The following is a 17,212-nucleotide window of genomic DNA, read 5'->3' as shown; positions in this document are numbered from 1 at the left end:
AGAAAAGTATGAGCGTTGGCAGAAAGCAAATGACAAAGCTCTATACTTTATGCTTTCTAGCATGGTTGACACCCTCAAAACTCGGTTTTCTAAAACCGAGAAGGTCTTGAGTTATGACGAAGTTAAATGAGCTATTCGGTAAGGCATCACTTCAGTCACGCTTTGACGCGACTAAGAAGTACATTAATGCACGGATGGAACCTCATCAAAACGTGCGTGACCATGTTCTCCTCATGTCAAGTTATTTCCAAGAAGCCCAAGACCATGGTGCTGAAATGGACAGTGCTACTCAAGTAAGCCTTATCTTGAATAGCCTGACTCCAGCATTTCTACCATACACTTCAAATTATGTCATGAATAAGAAGGAAATTGACTTTCATGAATTAGTCAATGACCTTCAAACTTATGAAAATTTGATTGGAGGACCCAAGAAGAAAGGGAGTAAACCTCACAATCCTGGGAACGGTAATGGGACGATGAAACCTGAAGCAAATGTTGCCTCTGCTTCGAAGCCCAAATCGAAGAAGAAGTGGAAGAACACCACGAAGCGAACAAAAGCCATGAAGAATAAAAAGGCTGCTCCTTCTGGTGATGCTACACTTAAAGGAAAGTGTTTCTACTGCAATGAGAAAGGTCATTGGAAACCCCAATGTCCTAAACTTCTTGCAAAGAAACAAGGTATTTCTATTTATAAACTTTAAGAGTTTTAGTGAATTGTTATCCAATTGGATTTATGATTCTGGACTAACTTTGTTTATTTGTTTTCTTCTTCTTATAGGCCAAGCTACTTGAACTCAGATGAGTAGGATTAGAAAGCTGGACCAAAGGGTGAAATCGTCCAGATGAAGATGAAGCTCTTCAATTTATTTTTGAATTAATTGTTTTAGTTTAAAGACAATTTGGATTTCAAATTTTAGTTAGGGATATTTATCCCTGTTTTTCTCATATTGTTGCAATACATTTTTTATTTTATTATTAATAAAGTGTTATTTTCGAAATTCAATATTGCAAATTATGAGATTGAGCTTCGTTTATTTTATCTTCATCAACTATTACCACATTATATTTATATGTTTGAATGTGTAAGTGTTTTTATTATTGATGCAAATTCTATAATATTTACAACTCTTCATAGAGTTATATTAAATAAACATTAGAAATTAATTCTATGTTTATTAATAATTGTTAATTCTGATACAATTATTAAGAATTTGTTTTAATAAAAGGATCTTTTGATCTGATAGGGGTGGAGAAAAGTTAAGAAAACTATGCAGTTCAACGATCTTTTATATCTAATGAACTCTGGATAGTATTCAACTCCACATAAACTCTATCACACTTAGAGAATCATGATCTTTACAACATTTATGTATAATATGGGTGAATCATAATCTCTATATACTTAGGGGTGGAGGTTATCCACAAGTACCCTATATGTATATTCTTAGGGGTGGAGTCTATTCCACAATTCCCTATGTAACACATATTTTCTTTAAACATGGAAGTAATATAATGAGTTAGCTATTATCAATATAAATCCTTGATCTTGATTGTATGTTCCATTTCGATTTTACTGTTGTAAGTAAAAGTTTTGATACCTTTGAAAGTTCTTTGATAAAGTTTCACACTACCTTAATTGAGTGGGAGAATTTTAAAATTCTATACCCATCTTCATCAGGTTGATACTTGTGATAGGTACTTAAGAACACTACTGAAAAGCAAATCTAACCATACACATGGATAGGTATAACTTATCAGAATTATGAGAATAAGATAGAGAACTCTAGTTCAGTCTATTCGAATGACTTGAACCTAGAATTCCTAATCCTCATGAAATTTTATGGTATCTTAATTTTGATTACTTTATCTCTGGCATGTATTTTTCACTTCAAATACTAGTCTGCTATATTGATGACTTAGTCTTAACTTAATGATTCAGACTAATACAAAAGTCACAACTAGATAACTCTCCAAACAATCAGAGGTTAAAAATATTATTTAACCAGACATCTGCTATTGAGTGGGAGCTATCTGAGATGTAATCAAATAGGGAACATTAGAAGATATTCAAGAAAGATTTATGAAAGTGATCTATATGTTAGATATTAAGGAACTGTGTATCAATTGTCCTTGTGTCTCACCAACTCATTTCGAGATCTTTGAGATGGTGCTTACTTTGGGGGTGGAGGAATTATTGTATAATAATTCAAGCTCTACCAGAGAACAATTATAACTTTGTCTATTCGAAAATACCAGAAAGTTATATTGCTGAAGAAAAGTCTACACTGTATTATCTCAATTACATATTTTAAAATATGAGAGATATGTCTTTTGTTAATTCAGATGTACTTTTAAAAAAGTAAAGATTTCAGTATCCCTTGATGAGTAAAGCATATAGTAAAGGATGTTTCATAAGTGTATTTATGAACTAGTTTCCAGAAGTTTGGGTGGATTCAAATATCCTACACTTGATCTGAAGATCAAGACATCAGATTGATCTATTTGCACAGTTTGTTTTATATTAGTGCAAGTGGGAGTTTGTTGGGTTTTATGCCCTAAATAAAACTCTTTACAATCTGATTAGTTATCAATATAAGAAATTTGAAGTGATTGATGTTTGCATGAATTTTACATGCTAATGGTTTAATATGTTTATTACATTCACACACACAAAATCAGTTAAATCCAGATCATATGTTTATTCACAATTACAGTATCGTCAACACAGTGGAATGTGATTGTGTTCATATGAATCAAAAGAATTGGTCCCTGTTTCATCAGTGTTATTGGATTTACACTAATGTGATAATCAGCGATGATGTGTACTTACACTTGGAGTAAGTGTTATGTTCTTTCCTGGACCGATATTGCAACTAAGTTAAGATATTACAAACTTACCGTTATACATATCTTTCCAAGTCAATATCAGTAGTTGATCTTAAGATTAAAAGAATCTAAATCCTGATATGCTTAGGCTCAACTCAGGAGTGCTATTCATGTTCTTTGATTTATTAGTTAAGCCTACTTTTAGGTCAGGGTGATACGTATATTTTGGGAACATGATAGTATGATTGATTGGGGGAGGCTTGAACATAAATATGGAATCTATAGCTTCTACTGGTGTATAGAAGTCAAGTGATGATTCCCTTCGAGCTTAGCAAATAGAAGTAAATGGATGAGCTCTTGTTTAACTGACTAATTATTAGATCACTAAACACCATTTACAGGTAGCTAAGTGTTTTAAGGGGCAAAATACATTGAGGGGTGAGAACGGTAAAGAAATCCCATCTCGATGTAGATCATCTATATAGAGGATCTTTAAATCACAATAAGATTATAACAATGGTTAAATGAGATAGCATATTGATATCGTGAAACATATAATATGCTCTATATAAGTCTGAGAGTGCAATTCTAAGTTCTAAGAGTGGATTCAACGAAGAATTAATAAGTAGGAATTTACTTGGTAAATTTGGTTCACTTATTGGAAGCTCAGCATATAGATCCATGGTCCCCATTCTATTTGAGAACATTCTGCTTGTAAGACTCATTAATTGATTCGTGATTGATCAATTATAATTCTAAAGCTAGACTATGTCTAATTTTATGAATTTTCACTAAGCAGGGGTGAAATTGTAAAGAAAAGAGTTTTTAGGTTTATTTATTTATTAATGGACGTTATATGTATAATTAATAATTAAATTAAATGACAATCTTATTTAATAATGTATTTTAGTTATTAAATAATTAGTTTTGGCATTTAAAAGGTTAGAATTGGAAAATTGGCGTTTTTGAGAAAATAGAAATAAAATTTGATAAAACTGCAAAATCAAGTGGGGCCCACTACAACACCATGGCCGGCCACTAATTGAGGTTTTTCAAATTGATTTTTTTCATTATTTTAATGTCAAATAATTCCTAACCTAAACCTAGTAGTTGCCTATAAATAGAAAGTGATGGCTCAGTCAAAATACATGCTTTCATTAGCTTTCTGACAGAAATTTCTCTCTTCAGAAAAACTGAGCCTTCCCTACTTTCTATACCTGGCCGAAATCATCCTTCTCTTTTCCCTTCATCTATTTCGAACCCTAGTGAGAGAGTAAGTGCCCACACACAACAAGCAGTAACTCAATCATAGATTGGAAGACTGTGAAGGATCAAACTTTAAGAAGAAGGACATTCGGGCTCAGATCTTGATTATACTCTGCTACAGAAAGGATACAAGGGTTAGAGATCTGAGCGGAAGGAGACACTAATTTCGCTGCATCAATGTAAGGTTTTCTTAACTTTATATGTGTTTAATTTATCGTTATAGAAAGTTCATATTTAGGGTGTTGAAACAACATACTTTTGAGTAGATCAAAGATCCTGGTAAAATAAATTCCAACAAGTTCTTCACCAGTATCGGTGTCGTGCCTGGAATGGAAAAGCCTCTAGTCCTACTTTGTGATAATAATGGAGCAATAGCCAATAGTAAGGAACCTCGAAGCCACAAGAGAAGCAAACACATAGAAAGGAAGTATCACGTCATCAGAGAATATGTGGCAAGAGGGGATGTACTAGTTGAGAAAGTGGACACAGAAGACAACTTAGCTGATCCATTCACCAAAGTCTTGGCCGTGATTGCATTTGAAAAGCACCGTCAAAATTTAGGATTAATTGATAGGTACTGATTTGTTTTTATATTAGTGCAAGTGGGAGTTTGTTGGGTTTTATGCCCTAAATAAAACTCCATTTCAATGTAATCCATTTTATTCAACATCAATAAAGAAACAGAAGTATTTTTCATTCATTTGTGTATGTTTTGGTTCACCTTATCAATTGCTTGTCTATTTGATTTATAAATTCATCTGAAACCCTTTTCACATACTTGATCCTGTTTATTGTGTTGTCAACACATTGGAAAGTAAACATGACTATGTGAATAAAGTTTCCTAGATTTATCAGACATAGGGTTTTACTGATATGATAATCTACAACAGAGTTTACTTGCATTTGGAGAAATGCTATGTTCTTTCCAGAGCATTCGTTAAAGTAAAGCTCAGGTTGGGTGCATGGAGTATGCATCGGAAGGGACCGATATTGAACTTTGACTTAGATTTATTAAACTTACCGTAATATCTATTCAAGTCAATATCGCCTAGTTGATCCTAGATCAAATGATCTTAATCCTGTTATGATTAGGCTCAATCTCAAGAGGTTATTCGTGTTCTTTGATTTGTTAGTTAAGCCTACTTTTGGGTCAGGGTGATACGTACATTTGGGAACACGGTAGCGCAATTGAGTGGGAGCGCTAACATAAACATGAATCTATAGATTCTATCTGGCGAATAGTAAGTAAAGGATGATCTCCTTCGAGCTTGACCAAACGAAAATAAATGGTGGAGTACTCATTTCACATAAGCTGAAATATCATTAAAACAGGGTTAAGTGTTTTAAGGATAAAATACATTGTACGGTGTAACGGTAATCTAATCCCTTTACAGTGTAGATCATTCATATAGAGGATCATTGATCAAATTAGGATTATAACAATGGATAACTAATGATGTGTCTATATGGTGGAACATATAGAGCATTCTATATACTGAGAGTACAATTCTAAGTTCTATGCGTGGATTCAACGAAGAATTAATAAGTCAATGAATTTAGGTTATAAATTCTTGATCTACTTTTTGGAAGCTCGGTTATATAGACCCATGGTCCCCCCACTATTTGAGACAATATTACTTGTAAGACTCATTTAATTGGTCTTGATTAATCAATTATAATTCTCAAATTAGACTATATCTGTTTGTGAATTTTTCACTAAGTAAGGGCGAAATTGTAAAGAAAGAGTTTTAGGGGCATATTTGTTAATTATGATACTTTGTATGGTTCAATTAATAAATATGATAAATGACAATATTATTTAATAATTATTTATAGTAATTAAATAGTTGGAATTGGCATTTAAATTGTTGAATTTGAAAATTGGCGTTTTTGAGAAAATGAGATGCAGAAATGATAAAACTGCAAAATTGCAAAAAGTGAGGCCCAAATCCACATTGCCTAGGCCGGCCACTTTTATAGGTTTTTTCATCTGATATTTTCATTATTTTAATGCCAAATAATTCAAACCTAACCCTAGTGGAATGCTATAAATAGATAGTGAAGGCTTCAGGAAAATGACACACTTTTCACTTCTGATTTCCTTCAGAGAAAAACCTGAGCCTTCTCTCTCTAACCAAGCCGCCACCTATACTCTCTTCTTCTTCCTTGAAATTTCGAAACCACTTAGTGATTAGAGTAGTGCCCACACACAGCAAGTGATACCTCAATCATAGTGAGGAAGATCGTGAAGAAAGACATTCAACAAGAAGGAGTTTCAGCACTAAAGAAGGAGAGAAAGAGATCCAGGTTCAGATCTTGATAATACTCTGCGACAGAAAGGATACAAGGGTTAGAGATCTGAACGGAAGGAGACATAATATTCCGCTGCACCCAATGTAAGGTTTCTAATACTTTACATGTGTTTATTTTATAATCGTTTTAGAAGTTCATATTTAGGATGTTAATCAACATACTTGTGAGTAGATCTAAGATCCTGGTAAAATAATTTCCAACAAGCAGCTGCTTCATCAAAACAAAACTTTACCAATCAGTCCAGCTTAGTGTCATTCTACATCACTGCGCTACCCAGGATCAACTATGTAAGTTCTACTACCTTGCCACTCAGGCAATCTCTTACTTCATGGCATAAATTTTCTCCTAGTGTTGCGGTAATAGAAGATTCATACCCGCACTACCAACTCCGAGCTTGGTAAGCTCGCAATTATTCTTACTAGATTGCCTCAGGTAGTACACTCGCGACTATTCTTTTTTCATGGTTAAAATCTTTCTAACCAAAATTAATGATAATAAGCATTACCGCACATGCATAAACATACTTAACAATTTTATATAAAACTTATCATGCTTGTCTAATAGCTTCACATTTCAAATAAGCAGACAATTCAAATAATCAACAAATAGTCTATTAATAACCTAACAATTAGCACTTACTAAGCCATGAGTTAATCGAGTCTTCACAGCCAATGTACATATTGAGTCAGTCTTCAAGATCTTTAAACCTTGGTCACTCTAATACAATGTTATAACGCCCTGACCCTTAGCGACGCCACATGTGTACTTTTACAAACTTATTATTACTAATTTATTAGTTTAGGAAAAAGTGTGGTTTAATTAAACCACTGAATAAATTTAAAATAAAAACTTTCATTCAAAATACTGTCGTAATGTGGAGATCCCCTGCTAATAAAATTCTTTTACATCTAATTACAAAATCGTTATTACAAAAGTAGGTTACATTTCCAATCATAGACAAGGGTTAATCCTACTTCTCAAAAGTCAAGACACCACGGCTGATATGTACATTACTGGGAGACCTCTGACTCATGGCCGAACACAACTGATATTCTTCTTACCTGCACTATGAAGCAACCGTGAGTCACAAACACCCAGTAAGAAAAAGTACTAGACATAAAGCGTAGAAAGTACTAGCATTTACAGCATAATATACATACCAGAGTGTCATTACACATTCAGGATGCATATATAACTTTAACGTCCATGCAAACACATTCATTACAAATTATAAGAATACTCATAGTAACTCATAATTACAAATTTCATCTTTTCACTAAATAGACATTCACCCAATCAATAGCCATATAGTCTCAGTGCCTCGCAAAGCACTCTAGTCATACATCATCATAAACACATAATTTTAGTGCTTCATAAAGCACTCTAATTACAATTACCATAAATCATTCTTACCACTCGTCGTCTACGAGCTATGTATGTCACTATCATTGTCCAATAAAGCAAACAATAAATAAAAAACCTAATTGCGCTTTCAAAGAGTAATTACTTATAACGATAATGACCGTATCTTTTACTCGATCATAATCGAGTCAGAAACGATAATAATTGCTCCGTATCATTACCTCGATCATAATCGAGTCACAAACAATAATAATTGTTCCGTATCATTACCTCGATCATAATTGAGTCACAACAAACACATATTGGGATGTCAATCATAATCTAGACTATAATAATCATATTGTTAATCATAAATGGTGCATAACACTTTTCTTACCTCAATCCAATAGTCAGGTGTGCGGGCTGACCTGAGTGGAACTATGCTCGACAATCCTGGGTCCTATGTCACGACAACAAAGCTCGATAAACAACTTATTCAAAACTCCAGAATAACCCTAACTTCGCAACCGGACAAATCTAACTCCCACTGGTTCAGAATAACTCAAACATCATTAAAATATCATATTCTAAGCTCTGGGAAACACTCCGAACAAAACCGGTTTCGAAGCCTAAAACTAGGCTTTCCACTGCTGGCAAAATAGGTTGACCGATTTTCCTATGCCTATGGAACTGGTTAACCGATTTTCCCTGCTACAATAATGGGAAAATTGTGGTTTGTTGCTCCAAAGCCCAACCAAATCTCTTCCAAACTAGTTCAAACTCTACAGAATAGTTTTATAACATAAACATAATATAACCAAACATTCAAAACTCAACAACACCTCAAAATAACAAAATCACCATTAAAGAATGAAAATTGAATTCATAAACTGAAGTTCTTAATTCCAAACCAATCAACTATGAAGTTCATCCAAGTAGAACCTACAAAACACTAAAATTAAACCTAGGACAAGCTCTGGTCCCAGACTAACTTCACAGCCCCAAATTCACTAGAATCCCCATTCAAACCTAACCTACAACTCTAGAAAATCAAAGAAAAAGAAGGGAGAAATTACCTTAAAGCTACCTCTTTGATCAACTCAGCCAAAACTCAAACCTTGCAGCAGCTCGTTTTCTAGGTTTCGAAGGAGGAGAAGAAGGAGAGTAATGGTGTTATGCAATTGCCTTAGTTTTCTAGGTTTCTTCCAAAAAAATTAATACTTAAACATATAATTATATTATATTTACCCCTTTTCAGCGCAAATAAGTCACAAAAAGACAAAAATCCCATCCCTAGAGAAAAGACTAAATTGCCCCTTATAAATCCTTAAAACCTAAAATCCATCCTAAGGGTATTTTGGTCATTCTAATTAATCTGTCAAACCAGCAACTGAAAATTCTAAACTAGTGTGGTATAAATCCAATTCAATCCATCTTATATTATCGTAACATTTTTGACCACTTCGCTGAGTCTCCACAACCGCCGAACCCGAAAATAGTTTATTTCGAAAATGGTATCCACGATACCCCCATAGTTCGATAAAATCTCCGTAATTAATAAATTACGCTTTATTTATTCATTTACTCATATTTTACTAATTAACTCGTAATTAGCTTAGGTAGGATTATAACACTACTCTATTACCCACTTAATCGCATATTTAATAAAATATGTCCAATTAATTATCATAATAATTTTTTGGGATATTACATATGCCCTTCCTATTTATGCATTTCCTAGTGTGTTAAATATCCCGTATGAAGTGGTATAGTTAAGTATGATTTACATAATCATAATTCTAAAATCAACCAAAATAGAGAAAGTCACTGAAATTTTTAACTGCAATCATCAAGAAATACCTCAATTCTGTAATCAAGTGTATCGGTCAACTTGAGTGGAAAAATTGCTCAACGATTGGAGGCCCTAAGTCACATTAGTAAAACAGGTAAGTGTCTCGCTAAAACACTTATGGGAACTTAAACTAATAATCTGAAGTTTTCCTATCGATAAATAACATGACAATACCCTAAATATCAAGAAAATATGAAAATTAAGGTACCCTAAAATCATCCCAAATGGGTAACTAAATCCCCATATGGCTAATCATTTACCCAAGGCTTGCTAGATGAAACTGTTACTTGTTTTCCTAGAAACAGTGAACTGTTTTGCTTTAGACTTCTAAAACTCAAGCTTTTCTACTTAAAACCAACCCAAACTTACCGAAAATTTGTGATACTTTCCACATTAATCACATAATGGGTTCTAATCATATACCACAGCTCAAAAACCACAATTATACTAAAAAGTCGAAAATCACTATTTTTTTTTGAACAACTAAAATTACTATTGTTGAGCAAGTTTTGAATTCTAAAACTCAAACTCACGCAATTCAACAGTTTCTATAATCTTCTAAGCCACCCATAAATAATCATAAATCAATCTCCAAAACAATCTAGCTTACTCACACTCACACATAATCAAAATCATAAAACATACACCAAAGACCAAGTTTTTCATCCCAAAACTAGCAAAATAGAAAGATTCTAGGTTTCACCTTGCGATAGTTGTCCATCACTCTTCAGTTACACTTGAGGACTTGAAGAAAAGATAAGATTTTGTCTAAAACTTGGTTGGATTCCTTGGTGTGTCTATGGTTGAGAAAGAGAGAGCTTAAAGAGAGAGAGAGATTCTATTTGATTTATCTTGATTGTTCTAAGCTTTTCTAACTTAAAAATGTAAACGTATATTCATAAATTAAACCTAGTAATCAATTAACAAATAATTAATTAAAATAATCTTATAAGGCAAAAGATAAAAAATGCTCTTGCTTAGCTTTTAAGTTATCTCCAAAACTAAGGGTAAAATGGTCATAGTCAAATACCCCGTATAATCTCGATATTCTAACTATCTATAAATTTTGCCCGCTAAATCTCAAATTCTTAATTGTATCAAAGTGACATTATTGGCCAAATCGTTAAATTTTCACTCTTACCATACATAAAACATAAAAATATCAAAATTCATATATAACATAACACATAGAATTTAATAAAATCTTTAAAATTAAGAAATTATATTACTAATATTTATTTGTGAAAATATGATTTATTTTTATACTAATTCACACATGATCATAAATATTACTTTTTTTTTTTTTTATACTAATCTTCATGTCTGATTACGCGACTATTACATAATTTGATCCTAGTAACCATTTTCTCAACCAAATTAGTTTACCTCTAGAGTTAATAGGAATGCCAATGTATTTAAATGGGAGCTTGCTCTCCACAAATCGAGATGCATCTAGAATCTCTTGTATGTCTTGTTCTTCCATTCCACCACAATTAATTATTATTTTTTCTTGATTCGCTTCTAACCCTGATAAAATATAATATAGAGAACCTCTTAAAACTTTTCAGCAACAGAAAGATAGAAAGAGAGATAATAACAATTTCTTTTTTAATATATTAATTTGTTTGAATCAATTTTTTAATTTAATATATATTTTATTCCTGATCAAATTCGACTTATATTTAGTGTGATTATACTATCGATAATTTTTTTTCTTTTGATAAAGTGCTGTATAAGTTAGCACCTGTAGATTTGGGTTTATTCAGAGTCAATGGTCTTGATATCCACTTTCCCATTTAAATAAAAAGGAATTGTATGGCTTCCCGTTCCCCCAACACATTGCAAAACAAATTGATTTGAAAACAAAACATAATAAAAATAAATAAATAAATAAATAAATAATAATGATAAGAAAAAAGTTTTTACTCTTAGCTGCCTTTTAACACTAATGCGGTTCAATTAAAGGGACTCATATGATTAAAGACGCAGAGATTCTGTACTATAAAAGTAAGGAGGTTGTTTAATGAATTACAATAAATGAGCCATCTCTGGTTCAAAAATTAAAAATAATCAAATAATAATAAGGAAAAAAAAAACAGAGAGAGAAAAATCAGTCCAATGGAAAGTGAATGAAAGCAACAAACAAGAAGAAGCCAACGAGGACGTGGCCAAAGATAGTCATACGAGTCATTGGAGCAGAGTCATCGATTCGATCAGTCCCCATCGTTCTGCTGCTAAACCCATATACATATTTCTCTCTCTCTCTCTCACTCTCACTCACTCACTCACTCTCAGTCTCCACTCACTTATGAATGAATACCAATAATAAACCCCTTTTCTTTGTTTTAATTTTTCAATCTATATTTCCCTTTCCTTTTCTTTCTCCATTTTAAAACAAACAAAACAAAACAATATATTTCTAATTTCTAATAATAATAATAATAACAGCAAAATTAAATGCCATCAAACACATTGAATAAAACAATGTAGTTCTTCTTAGAGCCGCGTTACTACTGATCAGTTGCAGTAGTACAATCCTGGCCCCACCCTAATCATCCTCCCTCCTTTGCTACATGTTACCATCTCTAGTCTTTCAATCTCTATGAATATCTCTCTTCTTACAAAAACTCATACACATAGTTGTCAAAATGACAGATCAAGATCAAGAATAAATCCCCAATGTGATGGTTGTATTAAATAACATTATTAATTGGGCCGAAGTGTCACATTCAATGCCAGTTCCACAACCCACAACTCTTTTTTTTTTTTTTTGGTTGGATTATAAATATCAATATATATAATTTTTCCTTTTGACATAAAAATTGATTTTCTTATTTCCTTTCAGCTGTGCTTAAGATCCCTATACACCTAGCTAGTTATGCTCTTTTCTGTATAGACGACTTTCCTTTTAGGAGAGATTAAGCTGCTCACTCTCAAGTCAGCCAATAGAATTCTGATCATGACTTTACTTTCTTAACGTGAACTGAAACCTAAACAGAACCCTTGTGAGTTTTGAGCGAAAGCGAATCCCTTAAACCAAACTAGTTCTAGCTACGCTAATGGCACTGGTTATGGTGGTTCTGGTTCTCTTCTAGAGTTTATTACTTTCTCTCCAGCTAAAGAACTTTCTTTGGTTCGTTGGGGGCCCATTAGAGATAGAGATGGGTGACAACAAGGGGGAAACAACAAAGAAACCGCAGTCATCATCCAAACAACAGCCGCAGCCGCAGTCTCAGCAGCAACAAATTTCATCTTCTTCTCCTAAAGATGCAATATTAGACGAATCAAACGAAACAAGACCTCACCACCACCACCACCCCCCACACCAACAAACGTCCACCGTAGTCGTAAGTGGAGCCTCCCACATAATATCAAGCCCTTTGTATATCCCTAGTGGTGCAACTTCATCTTCACCGTTCGATCAACAACAGTTTGATCAGGCTGTTAATAATCCAAAAAGACCTCGATACACCACAACTGGGCAATGGAAGATACTCCCGTCTCCTTCTTCACAGCAGAAACAGCAACAAGTTGCCCAAATGACAATTTTGACGGGAGAATCAAGCCCAATATCGGCTCCCCAGCAACAACCACCCACGCAAGTAGTACTCCACAGTACTGGAGCTGCTTCGTCTTCGGACACCGCATCATCTCCGTCTCACTCTATTCCGTCTCTTTCGGGATCCGGTCAAGACACGAGCAAGCCCGAACTAGCTGGGGAAAACCCAGTTCACCAACAATTTAGAAAAGGTAAATACGTGAGCCCTGTCTGGAAACCTAACGAGATGCTGTGGTTGGCCCGGGCGTGGAGGGTTCAATACCAAGGCGGGGGATCTTCATCGAGAATGGAGTCAGTGAGTGGTGCGGATATTAATCTTGTTGGTTCTCAAACCAAAGGGAAGACTAGAGCTGATAAGGATAAAGAAGTGGCTGAATTTCTCCAACGGCACGGGGTTAATAGAGATGCTAAAACTGCGGGAACCAAATGGGATAACATGTTGGGAGAGTTTCGGAAAGTTTATGAGTGGGAAAGAGGAGGGGAGAGAGAACATGTTGGGAAAAGCTATTTTAGGCTTTCCCCTTACGAGAGGAAGCTTCATAGATTGCCAGCTTCGTTTGATGAAGAAGTGTTTGAGGAGCTTTCTCAGTTTATGGGCTCTAAAATGAGAACACCACTCAGTACCAGACCTGGTAGCTCCCTAATTGTTGCCGGAGAATCTAGAGCTCTCACTGCGCCACCTCCTTTCAAAGAAGACGATCAGTTTCCTCTATCTGCAGGTTTGATTTTGCGGTTTTTCTTTTTTCCCTCTCATTAATTATTATATATCAAGAAATAATGCTAGGCATAATTAATTGCTGATCACTCTCACTCTCACACACACACACACACTCTCTCTCTCTCATCTCTTTAATATTTATATACATGTACGCAGTTAGGACGACAAAGCAATTGATTATGGGAAGCGGTGTTGAGACATTATACTATGGTGGGAGAGGGGGCTTAATGGGGTTTGAGTCGTCTGTAGACATGGGGGGCCCATCTCCACCATCAACATCATCCAAGGACCTTCGCCGAATTGGTAAGATACGAATGTCTTGGGAAGAATCTGTGAGTTTGTGGGCTGAAGAAGGTGAGCTCCATAGGGGTAGAGTGAAGTTACAAACCTCGAGTTTCTTGAATGCTGATGAGCTCACTTACTTGGATGATGCCATGGTTGCTACCACAATGGAAGCTTTCGAAGAAGGTCCTCTACGAGGATTCTCCGTGGACAGATTCGTTTCTGGACAACAAGTCAAAGTTTTTGGCAGGAAAAAGCCTTTCTCAGTCTCTGCTTCTGGTAACTGTTATTACGTGTTTCTTAATTTATGATATGCAACGATATATTTGGAATATACTTCCACACACACACACACATATATATATATATCTCTTGTAAATGAGACAGGAACAAAACGTATTTTTGTTTAAATTCATGATTGTATGCATGCCAGGATTCGCTGAGAAAGTTCACCAGCTTCCATTCACGGAACCCTCAGTAAGATGTGAGTTTTCTTCTAACATAAATTTCGAATAAATGTCACATTTTGTGAGCTAATGTGAATTTAATTTTAATATACATAATACATTTTTACTTTAGTTAGACACCGTATACATGCATATCATAGATATGATCTATTTTATATAATAGGCTATATATAGTATATAGACTCTGGTAATTAACTATTTAGTTTGGTACTTTTTTTTTTTTTGAATATATAATAGTATGAGTTTTCTTCTTACATATAATTAATATAATTTGACATTTGGCCGGGTGAGCTAATATATTAAATTTTTATATAAATACTTCGCATATCATATTATGTATATATATTTGTACACTGCAATAATCCATTAGTTTGTTGGTTGATCAGCGATTCCACCATGGGATTTTCAAGATCCATCCGATTACTACGTGGGATGTCTTCGAGTTTCTCCACCATCAATCCCAACCTTGTTCGAGCTCTCTTGGTATTTACAAGAGGCACCACCGGAAGAGCTACGCTTACCACTTCGCAAGGATGTTTATCGAGACTTACCACAAGGGAAAGAACATTTCTTTACAATCTCTAACGAATTAGTAGACTGTAGAGCTTTCACATACGATATACTTAGTCCCATAATCCGTACAACACCTAGTCTTACCAGCTCCACTTCCACAAGTAGAGACTCCTTCATTGGCCTTTGGGACGATTGCATTAACCGAATCGTGTCAAAATTCTGCTCAGTTGATATAGTCACTGTTCGTAAACCCACTAATCCAAACTCAACCGAAGTTTTACAAGACCAATGGCCAAACATGACGGGTTTTGTAAGAAACTTTTGTTTGTGGAGAGGGGAAGAGACTGATCAAGTAAGAGAAGGGCAAATTGACCCATCAAATTCATTAGTTGAAAAATTATTCTGGACTTATCAAGATCTTCCATACATATTAGGTTACTACGCAGTTGGTTTTTTGGTAACATTTTGTGCGCTAAGTCGAGGGGCTAATCAGGACCGTATAATCAGGACAGATCTACAGTCCCTTGACTTATCCTCACCGTCAGATCGACTAAAAGCCCTAATCCCGTGTTATCGAATTGCTAGTCTACTCCCTTTACTAGCCGACCGTTGTTTCCACAGCGTTAACAACATGATCAACGTAGTGGCCAGCTCTAAAATGATTCCCTATAGCGATTTCGAGAGACTCGACACGGGTAATGGAAACGTGACCGAGATCACACCAAACACAGTGACTAGATTCTACCCCAATAAGAGAAAGTGGGCTGCAGTCAAAGAAATATACGATTTCCTGGACCACCGTATCCCACACGCCGAGTTCATCCACCGATCGTCGGAGAAGAACTTGGGCCTGGTATTCAAGCCCAGAGGCTTCTCAAAGCCCGCCAGGCCCATTAACTACGATCAACTAATAGAATCACTCAAGTGCGTGACCAAAGCACTAGTGGCCTTACACGACTTGTCGTTCATGCATAGGGATTTAAGCTGGGACAAGGTGGTGAGGCGGGTCGACAGAGACAACGAGTGGTTCGTCTCCGGGTTCGAGGATGCTGTGGTGGCGCCCCAGATATATCCCATGGTTAAGCTGGCGGGTGGAGGAGATCAGGCGGCGGCACGTGGGAGGCACGCGCCCGAGATGGAGAGGGGTTTGCATGGGGTTAAGGTTGACGTGTGGGGGGTTGGGTACCTGGTGAGGACGTGTGGGGTGGGGAATGTGCCGAAGATGTTGAGGGAGCTTCAGAACAGGTGTTTGGATCAGAACCCGGAGCAGAGACCCACTGCCGCCGACTGTTACCACCATCTTCTTCAGCTTCAGTCGTCTATGCAGTCAGCCACGGCTACTGGGGTATTGATGTGACTCGTGTTGGTTCTCTGATCCAATGGTTATGATACACCAACTTTCTTTGTTTTTATTTAACGGGGCATTTTTTTATTATTTTTTAAAATTTCTTTATTGGGTATTGGATTATATTGAGGGTTGACGAAATGGTTTTTTTTTTTTTAATTAAATTTTTTTATTATATAGGAGGGTTTTTAATGAATTATGTGCTTTACGTTGATGGACGTGATTTTGGCGGCGGCTGCTGATTCTTGCTGCTACTGCTGCCATTGTTGGCGCCGCTGGTCTTACGGTTAGTTCCATCAGAGTATCAAATCAGCGTCAGAAACTGATATGTAATATACATACTTTTGTTTTGCGGTTTTTGCCATGCACATCTTATTTATACTCCGGTAACTCCATTGATTTCTTCTTGTATATTATTATTATTATTATTATTATTGAATACTTATTCTAAAAATATAATATTACCTTATGTTATATTAATTAAGGGTGTTGATAAAAGAATTAATCCTATTCAATTTACATGATTTAATCCAATTTATAAAGTGTGGATATCTGAACTTATGCGGATTGAATGTTGATTGATATATTTGTGCGGATTGAATGTTGATTGAGATAACCGATTCAATATAATCTAAGCATTTTTTATAAAATAAATTAAAAAAAATTATAACGCAATTAATATTTTAATGTAAAGAGAATAGTAATTTAAAAATTTCATACATATAAATAT

At 35.0% G+C, this 17,212-nt stretch overlaps 1 protein-coding gene and 1 long non-coding RNA gene across 3 annotated transcripts; one reads left to right on the top strand and one right to left on the bottom strand.

Moving 5' to 3' along the window:
- Window positions 1–10,881: 10,881 nt before the first annotated feature.
- Window positions 10,882–12,158, bottom strand: LOC133037833 (uncharacterized). The gene is made up of 2 exons (XR_009687809.1): window positions 11,783–12,158; window positions 10,882–11,125 (listed from the first exon to the last, which is right to left on the bottom strand). It is a non-coding gene; the product is annotated as an uncharacterized LOC133037833 (long non-coding RNA).
- A 288-nt stretch (window positions 12,159–12,446) lies between these two features.
- Window positions 12,447–16,962, top strand: LOC133037832 (uncharacterized). Of its 2 annotated transcripts, XM_061115475.1 has the most exons (5): window positions 12,447–13,876; window positions 14,032–14,436; window positions 14,591–14,641; window positions 15,011–16,519; window positions 16,663–16,962. In XM_061115475.1, exons 1-4 carry the CDS (start codon window positions 12,760–12,762, stop codon window positions 16,492–16,494), a joined length of 3,057 nt encoding a protein of 1,018 aa, XP_060971458.1. In that variant the 5' UTR covers window positions 12,447–12,759; the 3' UTR covers window positions 16,495–16,519; window positions 16,663–16,962. The 2 variants fall into 2 exon arrangements, with proteins under 2 accessions (XP_060971458.1, XP_060971457.1); XM_061115474.1 differs by having other exon boundaries at window positions 15,011–16,962.
- The last annotated feature ends 250 nt before the right edge of the window (window positions 16,963–17,212 follow it).

This window comes from Cannabis sativa, chromosome 5 (genome assembly GCF_029168945.1).
Source record: "Cannabis sativa cultivar Pink pepper isolate KNU-18-1 chromosome 5, ASM2916894v1, whole genome shotgun sequence".
NCBI lineage: Eukaryota > Viridiplantae > Streptophyta > Magnoliopsida > Rosales > Cannabaceae > Cannabis > Cannabis sativa.
The sequence above is the reverse complement of the archived record's forward strand: the minus strand, read 5'-3'. Positions and strand labels throughout refer to the sequence as shown.